This window comes from Nicotiana tabacum, chromosome 18 (genome assembly GCF_000715075.1).
Source record: "Nicotiana tabacum cultivar K326 chromosome 18, ASM71507v2, whole genome shotgun sequence".
NCBI lineage: Eukaryota > Viridiplantae > Streptophyta > Magnoliopsida > Solanales > Solanaceae > Nicotiana > Nicotiana tabacum.
The window spans coordinates 26,756,808-26,776,235 of NC_134097.1; the positions used below are offsets into that span (position 1 = coordinate 26,756,808).

A 19,428-nucleotide genomic window follows, 5' to 3' on the forward strand; every position below is an offset into this window, starting at 1 on the left:
TCAAAACTGCAACCAATGGTTTCATGCACTTAAGGACAATAAGTCTGAAGTAGAAATTGCACTTCAGATGCACTTAAGGCCAAATAGGTCTGAAGTGCAAGTGTGCAACCAATAGTTTCATGCACCTAAGGCCAATAAGTCTGACGTGACAAAATTGTACTTCAGATGCACTTAAGGACAATAAGTCTGACGTGACAAAATTGTACTTCAGATGCATTTAAAGCCAAATAGGTTTGAAGTGCAACTAACGTGTTCGTGCACTTAAGGCCAAATAGGCCTGAAGTACAAATTGCCCAGAAACAGAAATTTGTTCTTCGAGTTTTAACCATCTAGTATACGATTTAACACCTAAATCTACTCCAAATGAGTTCACATTTGAAACATAACCTCCAAATATCATCAAGACCAAACCCCAATCATCAATTTGTCAAAACAACAATAAATCTAACGAACCCATTTTGCAATTAAGAAAAAGAAGAAGAAGAAACCCTAAGCAGTAATAAAAAATAAAGCGCCACAGCAGCTCACCATTGTAAAATATCATAAACTACCTTAAAATATGTTCACAAACATTATATAAAATCATTGTCACCCGAATAAGAAGAGGGAGGAAGAGGAAGAGGAGGAGGAGAAAAAGACCTAAAGTTGTTTAAACTTTGGGTGCTAGATAAAAAAAATTTAAAAAATGGGTACATGTTAAATGGAGGCGATCAAATAGGATGCCCCGTGCAACTTTTACTATTTCTACTTTCTTGTTTTGATTTGTGCTTGTCCAAGACATATATATAAACCATTAGTATTCTGGACCCTCTAACACAACAACAACAACAACAACGACCCAGTATAATCCCACAAGTGGGGTCTGGGGAGGGTAATATGTACACAGACCTTACCCCTACCCCGAAGGGTAGGGAGGCTGTTTCCAGGAGACCCTCGGCTCAAAAAACAATAGGAGATGATATATTAGTACCATAAAATGCGTAATAAAAATAACAACAATATATAAGAGATATGAAATATGAAATATAGGATATTAAATACGAAAATACGAAATAGATGGCTGGTATAGTACAACTAGAAGGTAAAGCCCTGCCTCAATAGACGACCAATGACATTCCTAGTCTAACTCCTAACTGGATAGTCTCCCTCTATTGTGTTGTAGAAATATTCACACTCTCCCCTAACCTACAACCCTAATGCTCGACCTCCATAAATCCCTATCAAGGGCCATGTCCTCAGTAATTCTAAGTCGTGCCATGTCATGTCCTCAGTAATCCTACAGAACCATACGTTTGGTCTCCCTCTACCTCTCCGCGTGCCCACTACAGCCAGTCGCTCACACCTCCTCACCGGTGCATCAGTGCTCCTCCTCTGAATGTGCCCGAACCATCTGAGTCTCACTTCCCGCATCTTGTCCTCCATGGGGGCCACACCCACCTTCTCTCGAATATCTTCATTCCTAATCTTATCCATCCTTGTATGCCCGCACATCCACCTCAACATCCTCATCTCTGCTACTTTCATCTTCTGGGTGTGTGAGTTCTTTACCGGCCAACATTCAGTTCCATACAACATGGCAGGCCTAACCACTGCTCTATAAAAATTTCCCTTTAGTAACAGTGGCACTTTCTTGTCACACAAGACTCCCGACGCTAACCTCCACTTCATCCACCCCACCCCTATACGGTGTGTGACATCCTCGTCAATCTCCCCGATCCCCTGAATAACCGATCCAAGGTACTTGAAACTACCTTTCTTGGGAATGACTTGAGAGTCAAGCCTCACTTCAACTCCCGCTTCCGTCGGCTCAACTCCAAATTTGCACTCGAGGTATTCCGTCTTCGTCCTACTCAACTTGAAACCTTTAGACTCAAGAGCATGTCTCCAAATCTCTAGCCTCTCGTTGACGCCGCCTCTTGTCTCGTCAATTAGAATAATGTCATCAGCAAATAGCATGCACCATGGAACCTCCCCTTGAATATGATGAGTCAGCGCATCCATCACCAGGGCAAATAGGAATGAGCTGAGCGCAGACCCTTGGTGCAACCCCGTAATAATTGGAAATTGTTCAGAGTCGCCTCCTACTGTCCTAACCCGAGTCTTAGCTCCATCATACATGTCTTTAATCACCCTAATATAGTTACTCGGTACCCCTTTATCCTCTAAGCAGCTCCATAGGACCTTCCTAGGAACCTTATCGTACGCTTTCTCCAGATCAATAAACACCATGTGGAGATCCTTCTTCTTATCTCTGTACTGTTCCACCATCCTCCTAATAAGGTGGATAGCTTCTGTGGTAGATCGTCCCGGCATGAACTCGAACTGGTTGTCTGAAATAGACACCGTCCTTCGCACTCTCATTTCTACCACTCTCTCCCAAACTTTCATGGTATGACTTAGTAATTTGATGCCCCTATAGTTGTTACAGCTCTGGACATCACCTTTGTTCTTATACAACGGGACCATTGTACTCCACCTCCACTCTTCAGGCATTTTATTAGTCTTGAATATAACACTAAACAATGCAGTAAGCCATTCCAAGCCTGCTCTACCCACACACCTCCACAGTTCAACCGGAATTTCGTCTGGCCCGGTAGCTCTGCCCCTTCTCATCTTACGCATTGCCTCCATGACTTCATCGATCTCAATGTCCCTACAATTACTTACTTCACGGTGACTGTCGGCATTCCTCGATTCCCCAAGTATAATATCCTGATCCCCTTCTTCACTTAGAAGTTTATGAAAGTATGTCTGACACCTCCTCTTAATCTGGTCATCTCCCATCAAAACTTTGCCGTCATCATCTTTTATGCACCTCACTTGGTCCAGATCCCGAGTTGTCCTCTCTCTCGCCTTAGCGAGTCGGAATAACTTCTTCTCCCCACCTTTGTTCCTTAGCTCCTCATACATACGAGTAAAAGCTGTTGTCTTAGCCTCCGTCACTGCCATCTTTGCCTCCTTCCTAGCTACCTTATACCTTTGACTGTTCTCTCTCTTCTCCTCCTCGTCAGTGCTCCCTACTAACCTTAGGTAAGCCGCCTTCTTTGATTCCACTTTACCTTGGACAACTGCATTCCACCACCAATCTCCTTTGTGTCCACCATAGTGACCCGTAGATATCCCTAATACCTCTCTCGCCGCCTTTCTTATACAGTCCGCCGTCGTCGACCACATTGTGCTCGCGTCCCCACTACTTCTCCAAGCTCCCATTGCCGATAACCTTCCTTCCAACTCTTTAGCTTTATCCTTAGTTAAGGCGCCCCACCTAATCCTGGGGCGTCCTTGTACTGACCTCTTCTTTCTCCTTATCCTAATACAAATGTCCATCACCAAAAGCCTATGCTGCGTTGAGAGGGTCTCACCTGGGATAACCTTGCAGTCCTCGCACAACCTTCTGTCGCATCTCCTGAGGAGTAGATAGTCAATCTGAGTCTTCGCCACCGAACTTTGGTAAGTAACCAAATGTTCATCCCGCTTCGTAAAACTCGAGTTTGCAATGACTAGATTGAAAGCCTTGGCAAAGTCCAGCAGCGCAATGCCCCCTACGTTCCGCTCTCCGAAACCAAATCCGCCATGCACCTCCGTGTACCCACCTGCAGATAACCCAATATGACCATTGAAATCCCCTCCTATGAATAACCTCTCAGAAGGCGGTATACTACGAACAATCTCATCCAACCCCTCCCAAAATTTCCTTTTAATATCCTCATCCAAGCCTGCTTGTGGTGCGTACGCGCTAATGACATTTAAAGTACCCTCACCCACCACCAACTTAATAGTCATTAGCCTATCATTCACCCGCCTGACCTCTACCACGGACTCCCTAAGATGGCTATCTACCAGGATACCCACTCCATTCTTACCCCTCAGGACACCAGAGTACCACAACTTATACCCATCCACGTTTTTCGCCCTCGATCCGATCCACCTAGTCTCCTGGACACACGCTATATTAATCTTCCTCTTCTGCAGGATTTTCGCCAACTCTATGGATTTACTCGTTAGTGAACCTATGTTCCATGACCCGATTCTCAACCTATAGGCTCCCTTTCCCCCTCTACCTCCCCTGCAACCCGACCCACCCCCTGAACCCCACCCCACACTCTGCCCCACCCGAGGACATGCCCTTATTCTATCATCCCAGACTGCAGCCACTACACCTACAACAATCTAGAGAAGACTCGCTAGTGCACAACGTACACAAATCAAACTAGAAGGAAACACGTGGTAACTAGTATCCTAGTTTAAAGGTTTAACTATTGCGAAGTAAAGTAACAATAATTTAGCTTACACCAAAAGGGAAACAGTAAAACAGGAGGTACCAACTCCCGATAACAAAACCTGTGACTGATTTGCTGTGACTGGACCCTCTAACACAAGTAATCTAAATTCTCTGTGGGGTAAGACCTATTTAAGGGAAAGCACCCCTACTAAGGGTTTTTTCATTCTAGATCACGAATTCGAAAGTTATGGTTAAGAGTAAAAAAAATTTTATTCATCCTAGCACAATCCTTGATGGTCTATACAAAAATTTAAAGGAAAGCAAAAGATATAGAGGCTACTGGGGTGTTTGAATTGACTTATTTTAAGTGCTTATGGGCTTTTAAGCACTTTTTTGGTTTGTACGATGTTTGACAATGATAAAAAGTGCTTAAACACTTACTTTTAGGCATAAAAAGTACAAAAATAAGCCAAAGTCAAAGATTAGGTATTGCCAACTTATGACTTTTGGCTTTTAGATTAAAAAGCTACTTTTTATAAGTCAATCCACACACCCTCTACACTAATTTTTATGTTCTGATGTGTGTTTGCTTGTATTCCTTAACATAATACTAGCATCAAGTATTTTCTTTGGTACTGTTCCTTCATGATCTCTTCATCTCACTAAGAAATAATAAATTGAGTAGAAGTTAAATAAAGTTTGGAATTTAATTCGCTTTTCTCTTAAATGGTTTGGATATGAACAACATTTCCTGGTGAGCAAAAGATCACAGTTTTAATTGAAGTGTTACAAGAATCAAGATTATATCAAGTAGAACTAGGACCGCAGCTTTATATGGAGTAGTTGGTTTCTTTTCATTATTTACTTTGTGAAAGAAAATCTATTAGTTACTCAAATTGACCCTCTTTCTTTATTTTATATTATAAGAAAAAACTGGTGGTTACATGATTACATCCACTTAAGAGAAGGCAATATGAAAGCCACGAGACACAGTAAGAGGAAAAAAAAAGTACAAGTTTAAATATTGGTTCGTAGGGCTGGGAAATAAGTTATTGCAGGATTAATTGTCCCGGAATTAGTTATTTCGGGATTGTTAACCCACCTTTCCATAGGGATAAAAATAACACTACAATCCCAAAATAACTAATCCCGAGATGAATTATACCGCAATTTTATCCCAACCAAGCGTGGGATAAACGCATCTCAAATTTAATCCCGGAATTAATTATCTCTTATCCCTCGTACCAAATCAACCCCCTTTATCCCTAGTATATCTACTCAGCACGACTACGGATTAGTACTGAATGATTAAACCAAAAAAATAAATGTTGAAGGTACTTTCTGCCTTGCTACATACACTTGTAGACACACGAGTTTAACTAGCCAAAGTAGTTGGTTCACAGCCATCATGGACACAAGCTAAGACATCTTTATAGTCTCTTGAGATTGTAAAAGAATCATACACCTTTCCATCTCTGCTCTTCTTGTACTCAAAGAGAAGGGAAGATTGGTTAAATGCTGTAAGTTTGACAAATCCCCAGTCATAATCTTTGAACACACTCCATGTGGTGTTAATGGTGGTGAATTGATTCAAATGGCTTCCTCCTCCACCAACAACAACATGAATTGTTCCGTTCACTACGCCCGAGTAGTGTGATGTCTCCTTGTTCACACATTGATTCTGTTCATACGACAATTTGACAACAATAAAATGAATGATTGTTCAAACAAATAAGTGAAATAACAGTATCATTTCATTACAAGAAGTACGACCCAACCCCAAGCAAGTTGGGGTTGCCTATAGGAATCCTCATTGTACATATTGCTCTATAATTCAAGCCTGCCCCTTCAAATATCATTTCACCAAGTAAAATAACATCATTTCACAATGGCTGCAAAGTTTAAATCCTTTTCTTAGGGTTGAAGTGTTGTCCATGTTTAGTAGGAATAGGTTCGGTCATCCGGAGGTATATATTCCCATTCTGCCTGGTCCCGGTATCATAAGTCATATCATTTCTACTTTTTCGGGAGAACTAGTTTTCGGGTATCTAGGCATGTTTATGCCCATACTTACTACACATGAAATAGTAAGAATCATGGAAACAATTACAACTACGTGAACTTAAGCATCAACTATACACTAAGGACACCTAGGAATGCCACAAGGAGAAAAGAGAAAGATGAAACTCTAGTATATCTAGTGAACAGAAGAGACCAAAATGAGTAGTGAATTTCAACGACAACTTGAATTAAGTTAGCAACAAGAAAAATGTGTAAAATCAAGTAGAGTCAAAAATTGTGGAAAAAGGATGAAATTACCATGTCTAGAAATATAGAGCATACCTGGTAAATTCGGCAAACTCTTTCATAGTTATGGACGTGCCCATAAAATGCCATATCAACCTTATATTTCTGCCAGAGTTTCTGCAAGTGCTCCCTTCCCATGGGCTCTTCAAATGAGCCTTCCTTAGCATACCAATCATTAGAAGAGTAACCAAGAACACGATGAGCGGCAAAAATCAACCAAGGTTGTTTATGTCTATTGGCTGATGCAAAGCATTTCTCAATGAACTTGTACTGTTCAGATCCCTCTCTCCAGTCATGCTCAGTGTCTCCTATGCAGAAGTGAAACATGCCATAATCTGCTGCGTACCTGTCAAAAAGATATACACCTCATGCTAAAATCGACATGTTCACTAAGGTAAACTGGAGTTCACAAGGAAAAAAAGGGAAATCACTGTGACAAAACACATGAACACTATATTATTGGACCGAGATGAGAGTGACATGGATAGTGAGGATTCATATAGTCGATCCCAACTTGCTTGGGACTAAGGTATAGTAGTTCTTGTAGTGTGACAGAAACACTGAGAAGTAACATGACACACAAGTTCAAATGAAGGCAGCATTCTTCCCAAGGACTGGAGCAGAATTATTGTAGGATTTTAACTTGTAAACTAAATAGGTCAATTGGGCAGGATAACCCTCTATAGACTTAATGATGACTACTGAAGCATCATTTAAGTATGGTGAAGTGGTTAGCCTGCATTTTACTTAACTTCAGGGACTTAAGCTTATCCCAAGCAAAGCCTTAGCATTGACATCTAGTTATCTCGCATTATGCACCCAGGAAGCTCCCCTAAGTGTCCCCTACACATATGATAAACATGAAAGATGAATATTAAAGTTCAAAACTGTATTAGTATCTATCATTTGAAATTTTTAAAGTTGCTTTTTCCCCCTACCCAATGCTCTTATAATCTTTCCGCATATTATTATCACTTGCTTACATGTGTGTGTGTTTTCAGATTGATCTTAAGTTGTCACACTTTGCTACAATTAAGTACATGAATCACATACCAGAACTTAGCTCTGTTTTCTGCTGGAACATAGTATAATGTTTCAGCTGGTACACCACATTCTCCACCTGAGTCACGACCATTGTATATTGATCCACTGTTCTCCCAAGTTCTTTCATGATTACCACTGCAAAATAAATTCTCTTCGCAGACAGTTAGAAGAACAATAACTATATCTTCCAAAAAAAAGAACGAAAATGTAAAGCAAGAAATATGTGAAATACAATATCAAATAATCAAAAGCGGACTATTCACAAGCACAAAGACATTCTTGATAATGAACAGACCTTGCAATCATGAAGGGCACTTTAGATGTTATTGGTTCCACCTGTGCTGTAAATTGGTCCCATTGTGAGATATAGCCATTCGCATAGGGGAGATCTCCAATAAGGAAAACTATGTCAATGTTATCTAGGTCCTTAATAAGGGTGTCTGTTGTCATAAGTGAGCCAGGCTGATAATCAGCATATTCGTTTGAACCATCACGCTCTTGCTGAAACAACAAAAAGAATTACATTTTTTTAATCAATTCAGTGGACACAAAGTATTTTAAAGGTTTACAATTGACTGATCATAAGCTAAGAACAAAGATCTTGGCAATTAGACTTAGATGCTAATTCAAGAATTGGAATATAAAGTTAGTTCGGCATTCAGGCGAGCCACCCGGTGGTGTGGTACAATGCTACTGAAAGAATTCTGTCTAAGAAAATGAAAGATTCCAGTTACAATGGTCCATTCACTCTAAGGCAATAGCCTCAGCTTGAGCTCATGCAAGTATATATGATAACTTGTGCATATCTTGCATCCCAGCTTTTTAAGTTTACCCATGTAGCATACAGTTGCATCACATATGAAGTTTGCACCTTCGTTTGCTCCTCTTCATTTTCTTGTTCAACCTATATACATTTTTCTTTCATCTTCTGTTTTACAAGAGCAATTTATTTCTCATTGTAGCCACACTTTTCAAATTTTGGATGGTAAATTAATTTTAATGGTACGATTTGTGCACACATCTCATCCTCCCATAAAATCAGACATGGTACAGCTATATGTTTATTTTTTTCTTTACCATAACTGGAAACTCACCGTGATGAAATTTTTATCTGTTTCATGTATGGGAAAACTACATTCTTCAAGGTTTAGAAAGAAAGATAAAAAAACATTTGCATTGTGTTAGAAGAACAGCTAATAATAGTGAATTACCTTCCCCATGTCTCCAAATATCACAACACGTTGCTGTGACTCTTGTCCTGGAAATGGGGCAGATTTAAATGAATATTGCTTGCTCCAAACAATTGAACCATTGCTTAACAAGTGACCCAACTTATATGTGTGCCTGAAATTCACGAATAGAAAAGGCTGTACATGTCAATGATGAAGTAACTTGCTGCTAGAGAAATGGACCACCAGAAAAACTTACACCACATTTGGCCACAAATCCTTCAGGAAGCTTGTATGTATGAATCCAGGATCACGCCAGCCCACAGTTCTAGCAGGCGGTCCTACAAACGTGTTCATAATTATTCAGTATGTAAATGCAAAATGAATACATAATACTAAGACAAGAGCTCTTGAATCATTTCAACTATTCTCTCCATTATGCCTTTTAATTTATTTTGTTGAGAGGAAACCTGAATTATTTGATCCCTTGGAAAGTGGAAGGAAATACTTGTTAGGTACAGTAACATGCTTTTGCCAAAAAGTGTCATATCAAACTTGATCACCTAGGATTTAAAGATAGGTGCAGAGTTAGTTCTAGTACTAAATACAAGCAAGGAATAGGGTGTTCAACTGAAACTTGTGGAAATAAGAGCATACCAGAGGTAAAGGAATAAGCTAGAATCTGAGAAGAATCATAGGGGGATCTATTACACATATGTGCCTGATAGAGTGGCTAAGGTTTGTGGAAACCTTTGACCGTCTGTTAACATGGAAAAAATGGCATCATCTTTTGTAAACGGTAACCTTAAACAACCAGACTAGGATCCAAGATACCACTGCACTATCTACTCCTTTTTAACAATGAGTGTGAACTTAGTCTAAACATATAAACATAAAAAAAATATGCTCTGCCTATGAGCCCCCACCCCACCAAGAAAGAACATTGCGTGCATGCACATGGCAGTTGCATAAAATCATTATCGCTGATCAGAACAGTTGTTGTATAGAAATTCTCATACCACACATGCTGTTCCGATGAAATGTCAGTGTCCCTGCTGGGGAGCGTTGTTGCAATTGGCCTTTCCAACCCCATTCGACGAATGGAACAGCCTCATCAATGTTGTAACCACTTGTCCAAGTAACAGTCATCTAGGAGAAACCCATAAGTTAATCGCGTGGTTTGATACGACCACTGGATAGGATGCTTAACAATTTAGCATGAATTCTCCAATTTAAGGAACCAATGAATCAATCCCCTTGACACGCTACTACATTTAATCTTGGTACTGAAGCCTATCATAGGCTAATAAAGCACAGACGTATCTTAAGGAAAAAAGAACACCGCTGCAAATAATCATAGATGCATAACAAAAGAAAAACTTACTATATCCCATGACTTCCCAAGAGCAAGACGCGGATAAAGAGGTGCTTTCGGATTGGCAAATGCGATGTAATTTGAGATGGCTATCAACTTAGGCTGTAACATACATGAATCTTTTAGTGCATATCCAAGTCTGATTCAAAAAATCCTTTGTAAAACATAGGACAAAGAGACACCATAATGATCATTGGCATGAAGTAAAATATCTTACAAACCTCAAGTATTTGCACCAACTTGGAGAAGCTGAAGTAATTAATTTAGACGAATACAGTTTGACTTTCACTGTGTCCAATTTATAGTCATTCTTGATTAGTTCTAGTTACTTCGGTATTGAAAGATTTGGTTTTCTAAAAGGAAAAAACCAGTTTGAATTCTATATCCTAACACTGAATTTTTTTTAACACTATCAGGTTATTTAAAAGATAATTTCAGATAACTACCCATAAAAAGGGAATTAATAACCTGAAAAATAAGACAGGTAACTTTTAATAGCAGGTTAAATTGTACTGATAGTGTAACACTTCATTGGGTCTATTGAAAACAGTCTCTCTATCTTCACAAGGTAGGAGTAAGGTCAACGTATACATTACCCTCCCCAAACCCCACTATGTGGGATTATACTGAGTATATTGTTGTTGTTTAGTGTAACACTTCATTCTATTTGTCAGTTGATATAAGTTAAATCCAAAAACTAATAAGGGAAAATACCTTGCTCAACTACAACTTTCGGTTATCTATAAAGGTTAAAGTTAATATACAAAAGATTCAAGTAAGGTCAACATATTTCCATCACATTCAGAAGCATTTTCCTGTTCTTGAAACATATAGCTAAAGAGCACTATAACATTATACAGAAATTCAAATGACGACACATACAATAATAAAATCAATTTCACTAAATAAAATATTACTCATCATAATTTGCAGAATATGGAAATATACTTACATTTGACAAACCCCTGGAGAATAAGGCAAATGAGAAATCCCCACGCTGGTTAATTAGCCGGAAACTCAGTGAAGTTTTCCCTGTCTCTGTGTACTTGTCATTGCTGTAATTTGCAAATTTGAACTGAAAGAGAATAAAGAAAATCAAATAGACCTACATAAAGACTTTTTTTTGGTTGCTGAGACAGATAATATTTCAAGTAACATATCCTTTATAAAATATTTGACAGGACACATAATTTATGATGTATACATATTAATGTTATTAAAAGAAAAAAAAGTGAAGTTGATAAGTCATGTGAAAGTATAAACTTTGGTGTTGTGAAAATTGTATAAATATAAAATAGTATCAAACATTTTGGAATGTAATAAAATGATAAGTGTTGTATAAATTGTAAGAGATTGGCTAATATAGAATCTACGTTAATTTGAGACCAGGGAATAAAAATGTATCCATTATTTTAGCTGTCTATTCACTCCAAGATAATTTTCGGAAAACAAAAGAATCTACATTACTTTGAGACCAGGGAATAAAAATGTATCCAGACTCATAGGAAAGTCCATCAACATGGAACTCCAAGTTGTTAGACATACCTTTAAAGGGGCAGTACATATAAATGGAGCTCCAGATTGTTGTTCTTTGATGGTTTGTGGGGGACAAATGGATTCGCTGCAGTAGAATCATTTACATGTTAGACTAACCCGAAAAAACATAAGCTAGAGTAAACTTTCCCACCAAAGCAAATCGGTAGAAAACCTGTATGACTAACCAGTAGAGTAGATATTTAAGTTACGTGAAAGTAAGTATGAACACGGTTAATTCTTTTGGATGGGATGGAAAAGAAAGTGTGTGATAGATAACTCCCAAAAGGCTTGCAAAACTCAAAAAAAAAAAAAAAAAGTAAATTGATTAAGCTAAGAAGTAAAAGACAAAGATGGAACAACTATGGCCGACTGCGCTACTTCCCGCAATCTGCGGGGAGCCAACAGCTCGAGAAATTCTCATTTCATCCTGTCTAAGATACTCCATTGTATAGAAAAAACATACTCCATTGTATCATGAACTGCAGTTAAGCTAAGCTCTATTACGTTTAATGGTGGTGGACAAAGTTCATTGTTATATATGGTGGATAAATCAAGATAATAGATTCATCTCAGATGGCAAACCATTTCAAAATCAATAATTCTTTTCTTTTTTTCAGTTCAAAACTCGTTGGAATTGACACTTCAGATCCAGATAGATTGATTTTGTTCGAATCCCATCTTTCTTCCGAAAAAGGGAAGAGAAAGATAAGGATCTTCTTCGGGTATCTCTCATGTTTCTGTTTGGTCCCCTTCAATTCAGAAGCAGTTTCTAAGGCCTGGTGGGATCTATACTCATCCAAGGCAGCTCGGGTTATATCTTCGAGACAAACTTCAGCACCTCAAGGTTAAGTTGAAAGATTGGAATTTTAACACCTTTGGAGGGCTTGAGAACAAGAGATCGGAGATTCTATGGACAATGCAAACCTTAGATAAAAATGCCGAGAACAGAGACTTAAGATAATGAGATGATTTTGAAAGTTGGTCTTCATTTGGAAATGGAAGAAATAGTCAAATTTGAGGAAATTTCTTGGAGGGAAGGATGCCGGGGGTCTATTTGGAAACAGTCTCTCTACCCTAGGGTAGGGGTAAGGTCTGCGTACACACTACCCTCCCCAGACCCCACTAAGTGGGATTATACTGGGTTGTTGTTGTTGTTGTTGTTGAGGAAATTTCTTGGAGACAGAAGTCAAGATGCCTTTGGATACACCACGAAGATTAAAAATATAACTGTTTTCACAAGATGGCTAATGCACCCAAGCGATACAATCACATTGAAAAGTTGGAGGCAAATGGCACTATCTTAGAAGAGGAGGAACAAATCTGCAACGAGATTCTGAGGCTTATCAAGGACTCTATGCTGGTGATTGCACAGTGGAGATCTTCAAGGAATGTGGATGCAATGGGGATAAAGCACTCAGCCCAGATGGACTTACCATAGAATTCTACAAAAGATGTTGGGCCATTATCAAAAGGCTCCGATGCAATAAACTGCTTATGTTCTCATGTAGTTTTGTGCAAAGTCTAAATGCATCATATATTGCTCTTATTCCATGGAATGATGGTGCTAAGGAGTTGAAGGATTACAGAGCGATTAGTTAAATTGGAAGCTTTTACAAGGTGCTGTCCAAATTTCTTGCAAATAGGCTCAAGACTGTAGAGACAAAGCTGGTTTCATTGGCTTTCGCAAGTGGCAGAAACATATTTTATTCGAACAATATACATAGACAACTCTTATTCACGTGTTAATTTTGAATATTTCATTAAAAAAAGTCAAAAAGATAAAATATTGCAAAATAAAAAATAAAAAAAATGAAGGAGAGTCTAAACGGGGCAGCGCATGAGAAGGCAAATTTTTGAAAAAATGTTAAATAGGGCACGACAAGGCAAATTTTTGAGAAAATGCTAAATAGGGCAGCAAGGCAAAATTTTGAGAAAATGCTAAACAGGATATGGCAGCGCAAAATTTTGAAAAAATGCTAAATAGGGCGGGGCAAAATTTTGAAAAAATGCTAAATGAGCAGGGCAAGGCGGATCAACAGCTTTAGCAGGTCAAAGCTTGCCCTGCCCAATTACCATCCCTACAGGTGAATGTGAGTCAAGGACTTGAGGACTCAATCTTTAATCTTGCAGAACAAATGGCTTTGGAGAATCAATAGTTGGGGCTTTGTGGGGGAATGTTAATGTTAAAAAAATAAGGTCTTCTTAACCCATAGATCACAATTGCAATTCCCTGTCTTTTGTGGTATCTGGAACATATGAGAGCACAATGGAGTTCCTTTCAACTCGATACTTCTGTGGCAATCGAAATGGTACAAAAGCAAGATTTTGGATAGACCCATGGCTGGGCCAATCGCCTCCAAAGGATTGAAATCCAACTTTTTTAGACTATGAGGACTTAGTTTCATATTAGAGTTCAGAATAGGGTAGGAATATCAGATTAAATGATTGGAAAATAGACAGTCTATGCTCACTTCTACTGCAACTGCATAACTCCCCATTCTTAGTGCCAAGACCTATTCTCTATCCTGGGAACGGGATGCCAGAGCAAGCTCTCTGTTAAGTCATGCTACCAGGAGCTAAAACCCCTCCCTACCGACAGAGGCGGATCCAGGATTTGAGGCTTATGGGTTCCTGCCGTAATTTTATATTAATATATAATAATAACTGGGTTCACGGTAAGATATTTACCAATATTTAGTGAATTTCTTAATATAAATACAGGGTCTACGCTGGGTTCCCGGGAACCCGTAGCCCATGCAATGGGTACGCCCCTGCCTACCGACTACTGGCCCTGAAAATGTATTTGGCTATCATCTACATTTTCTTGCAGCTAATCTTCAATATACTAGTACTTTTAACAATTAAAAAGGACATAAAAGCAGATAGTATACTGAATCGCGAAGTAGAGACACAGAGCATAACACCTTTTCTTCACTCAATTCCATGCCGCAAAATCACAATATTCTGAAATTAAAATAATGAAAAATGGAGAAATGGACCTTTAAGAAACTGAGCTTGGGAATTCCTTGAAGGACCATCACCATTAAATGACATCACTGCCAGAATCAACAAAATAACCAAGCGGGGAGTTCACTCCAAAGAGTATCACCCTCAGCAAACTCTCGCCCAATTCCATTAACGGCGACGACCGGAGCAACACCGACGACGTATTTTCGGATTTTGGATTATGTTTGTCTGGAAGTTCGTTTATTTTTGCCCTTTTGTTTAACACTGATGGGGGCATGCCAAAATAGGTGTAATTTTGCCGCTGGTTTAAATGCGGATCAATTTTTTTTTTTTTTTGGCTCTTTACAAACTTATTTTAAGTTTATGCTCCTATTTCTTTTTTTTTTATATATACGATAGATTTATTTTTATGCTATCTCTTTTGCACATAAAATATCTAAAAAAATTATTTTTTTAAATTGAAAATTATAAATGGGCATGACGCACAAATAACACTTTAAATGCATGTTTTGCAAAAACATCAAATCGCTAATAAGTTAGTACTAAGTTGAGGTGTTTAAGTGAAAAATATAGACAAATATAATAAGTTGTTTGTGTATTTCAGTCAAAAAACGCACCTAGTGAAATTTAACAAAGAATATTGGGGAAATTATGATTTATTGGTTGGCTGCCTCAACTTGTTGGAGTTTGAGTCTCTACCTTGTGATCTTCTCTATCATTTCCCATCTCTATGTATAAAATAACTAAAAACAATTAAATATATAAAACACTAATAATAACTATAAACCCAGTGAGTTTTCACAAGTGAAATTTGGGAGTATAGTGTATATGCAGACCTTAATCCTGCTCTAAAACGACGGAAAAGTTGTTTTCGATAGACCCTTGACTAAAATAACAACAGGTAATAGCAACAACATATTAATAAAATCGAAGTGAAAGAATGAAATCAAATAATAGGTAGTACCAGCAATCCAAGAATAGAGAGCTATCATGCTAACACTAGTGCAACTGATTTGAGAAAGAAAAAGGGAAATACTCGACTGCCTACTAACCTTCCACCCTAATTCTCAACTTCCACACTCTCCTATCAAGGGTTATGTCCTCGATAAGCTCCAACTGCACCATGATCTGCCTAATCACCTCCATCAAATACTTCTTTAGCTTACCTCTACCTATCCTCATACTCCACCAAGGCTAACCTCTCACACCTCCTAACCGGGGCATATGTGCTTCTCCTTTTCATATGCCTCAAACCATCTCAGTCTCGCCTCTCCCATCTTATCCTCCACGAGGGTCACTCCCACTTTTTTCCGAATAACTTTATTTCTAATCTTATCTAACCTGGTATGCCCACATATCTATCTCAACATCTTCATTTCAGCTACTTTCATCTTCTGAACATGAGAGTTCTTGACCGCCCAACACTCCGCTCTATACAACATAGTCGGTCAAACCACCACCTTATAGAACTTACGTTTAAGTTTTAGTGGCATATTCTTATCACACAAGACATCGGAAGCAAGCCTCCATTTCATTCACCCTCCAAGACAGTTTGTTATGTTCTCATCAATCTCCCCATTTCCCTGTATTATTGACCCAATATATTTGAAACGATGACCGATGCATCAAGCCTCACATTCATATACAGTTCCTGGATTATGTTGTTGAACTTACACTCCAAGAAAATTATATATATTAAAGTATTGAATTATAAGAATTTATCTATCAATTTTAAAAGTATTGGAGTACTTTTAAAGGGCTTAAGACATTTACTTGAACTTTGCAGGAGAAAATACGCCAACCCAATCATCATTTGTAGGCTTTCCATTCTGAAGGTTTACTGTGACCCATTCAACATCTTCTCCCTATCATACCAAAATTTACATATTATAATTCCAATAACAAAAAAGGAAAAATAAGAGGCAGAGAAAGAGACGAAACTATAGAATATATATCTGGTTGGTACAAGTTAGAGGAAAAGAACATAAAGCAACGAAATTTATTTATTTTTCCTTCCTTTCTCTATTTTTCACCTTGTATTTTTTCCCTTCCTTTCTCTCTTGCTCGTTTGGTACGAGGGATAAGAAATAATTAATCTCGAAACTAAATTTGAAATGAGATTATCTCATATTTGGTAGAGATAAAATCGTAGTATAACAGATTATAGTATTTCTTTTTATTTTTATCAGAGGGGATAACTAATCCCAAAATAACTAATCTCGGGATAATTAATCATAAAATAACTTGTTTGCAACCAAAGGATCCCACATATGGGTAAGAACATTATCAAGACTCAAAGAGTCACACAACCATTCCCGGGATTAATTATCCCGAGATTGTAATGGGAATATAAGGGGGGATTATTATCGTATTTTTTTTTATCCCCATAAAAGGAGATAACTAATCCGGGGATAATTAATCATGAGATAATTTGTTTGTAACCAAAGGACCCCACGTATGGGTAAGAACATTATCAAGACTCAAGAGTCATACACACACACGGGGATATATAGCAGTGACACCGTCCAATATTCTTGCCAAATATCTAGAGGGCAGAAAAGCAGAGAAGAAGAAAACAAGAAGATGTTGTGATGCAGAATATCAGTATATAAATGTTACCTTAGAGCCAAGAAGAGCAGGTCCATCGACTTTAATGGAGGCAGATTGACGAAGAGCAACAACAGTTTTGTGGATTTGAATTCTTGACAATGGCTGTTCCCCTTGGATTTGGATATGATCATGTTGTCCCAAACTAATATATTCTTGAACAGAAACAACACTATTTATCAAAGTCAACGCAACAACTAAAACCCAAAATAACAAGTATAATTGGTTCCTCATTGTTTTTTCTCTCCCTCCTCTTTCTTTTATTAGAGAAGGCGAGTCTGGATTTTGTGTGTGAAATATTTGGATCTTATAAGCATATATAATAAGAGATTAGCTTATATATCTCTATATTTACACTGTCTTAATTATCTACTACATATGTATAAGAAGGGTTTAATTTATATACTCAGATCACCTTTTGTGGTAAGATGTCTATTGAATAATTTGGTAGTTTAAAAAATATTTATGTTGTCCGTGTATTTAAGTTAAATTCATATATAAGTAAGAGTCCGTTTGGATTGACTTGTTTTAAGTGCTTTAAAGTTAAAATAGATTTTAAGTCATTTTGTAGTGTTTGGATAAAGTAAAAAAGTGCTTTTAAGCACTTATTTTTAAGCTAAAATGACAAAAACAAGCCAAAAGCAAAAAGTTAGAATTCCTAATTTATGGCTTAAAAGTCACTTAAAACAAAGCCTATCCAAACGGGCTCTTAGAAAGGAAGCCGGAATGTTGGGTCACGTCAATATTTAAACAGATTTAAGTTATACGGAGTATAATTTAATTGTGTAAAACAAATTACACCATAAGTTTAATTAATCAACTGTAATATATTAATACTCTATTTTTTAAGTTATTATATGCATAAATACATGTTATAAATCAAGTCAACCCGATAATATATGCACAAAACATAAGGACCCGATTTAAACACCTAACCAGACACGAGGTCACATGCTAGCTAAGCTGCAAGTGACGGCCCCAAATACCTAAGCTTGAATAAAAGTGAAAAATACCTTTTCAACATAGAATCCAATTTGTTTACCCTTAAAATGAGTAACAATTAAATTTATATACGGTTTAAAAGATATATAATATAATTAAATATGAATGAAATAAAATGCACTAAGCTCCCGCTATACGCGGGATCCGGGGAAGGGCCGGACCACAAGGGTCTATTGTACGCAGCCTTACCCTTTATTTATACAAAAGACTGTTTCCACGGCTCGAACCCGTGACCTCCTGGTCACATGGCAGCAACTTTACCAATTACGTCAAAGCTCCCTTCTTAACATGAATGAAATAAGTACAATAAATAATTGACTTAAAGAAAAACAAAGCGATCAAATCAAATGCAATGGACAATTAAGTCTAGCTTTGCAATGGACGTTTGGAAATCAGCTCCGATCCAGTCCTCGGAATGGCTCGATTGCAACTCAACAAACAAGCAGCTGAAGAACACTTTGGGCAATTGCTAAAGAACAAAAATTAACTTTATTGCTTAGATATGCGTGTCAATAGTGGTCCTTAAAATATAAAAGTTCTCGCCTCTATATAGTAGGAAAGTTTCAATTCTAGTACAAGTCTAAGTAAGGTAAAGATCTTTTTCTTCCAGTAAACGTCGTTACGCAGCTGATACCAGACGAGATTTGCACCGTAATATCCGGTAGTGGGCGGATATTTCGGCCTCTCGTTTATTCTGTCTAACCATCTCTCCCTTAGCTCCAGTTATTCACGTTGCTTGAGCTCAATGCTTGGCTGTGTTCGGTTCCGAGTGCACCATTCGTCCTCCTTGGGTTCTGCTTTGTGGAAGCCCTCGGCGTTACCCGAGGCTATATTGGGTTGTACGATCATCTCCTTTCTTTACCGGGAAATCGTGAGTAACTTTATATCTGATTTAACCGCACACAGATAGTCCCCTCAGTTTTGGGAGAGCAGATTTATAGAAACGACGAGAAGTGATTAACTAACCCCGGTTCCTTCCCCCGTATGCTAAAATCGGGTTGACGAATCAACGAAATATCCCATTTGTCGCGTTGTTCTGACTTCGGACACGTGTCAGCCGCCGGTTGATCATTCTCGATAGGCATCGAATGCGAAACGTCAAACATTAATTATATCCATCCTATAAAAGCTCTGGTTTCTTTTTTTTTCCACTTTTTTACTTTCCGATTTCAAATCTTCTTAAGTTATCCCCAAGCCTT

At 38.1% G+C, this 19,428-nt stretch overlaps 1 protein-coding gene across 1 annotated transcript; it reads right to left on the bottom strand.

Moving 5' to 3' along the window:
- Positions 1-5,512: 5,512 nt before the first annotated feature.
- On the bottom strand, positions 5,513-17,611 carry LOC107777959 (putative inactive purple acid phosphatase 27). The gene is made up of 12 exons (XM_016598132.2): positions 17,240-17,611; positions 16,394-16,485; positions 11,663-11,738; positions 11,070-11,192; positions 10,127-10,219; positions 9,762-9,891; positions 9,002-9,083; positions 8,785-8,917; positions 7,869-8,074; positions 7,583-7,708; positions 6,566-6,875; positions 5,513-5,903 (listed from the first exon to the last, which is right to left on the bottom strand). The coding sequence occupies exons 1-12, from the start codon at positions 17,459-17,461 to the stop codon at positions 5,598-5,600; spliced, it is 1,899 nt and encodes a 632-aa protein (XP_016453618.1). The 5' UTR covers positions 17,462-17,611; the 3' UTR covers positions 5,513-5,597.
- Between the last annotated feature and the right edge of the window lie 1,817 nt (positions 17,612-19,428).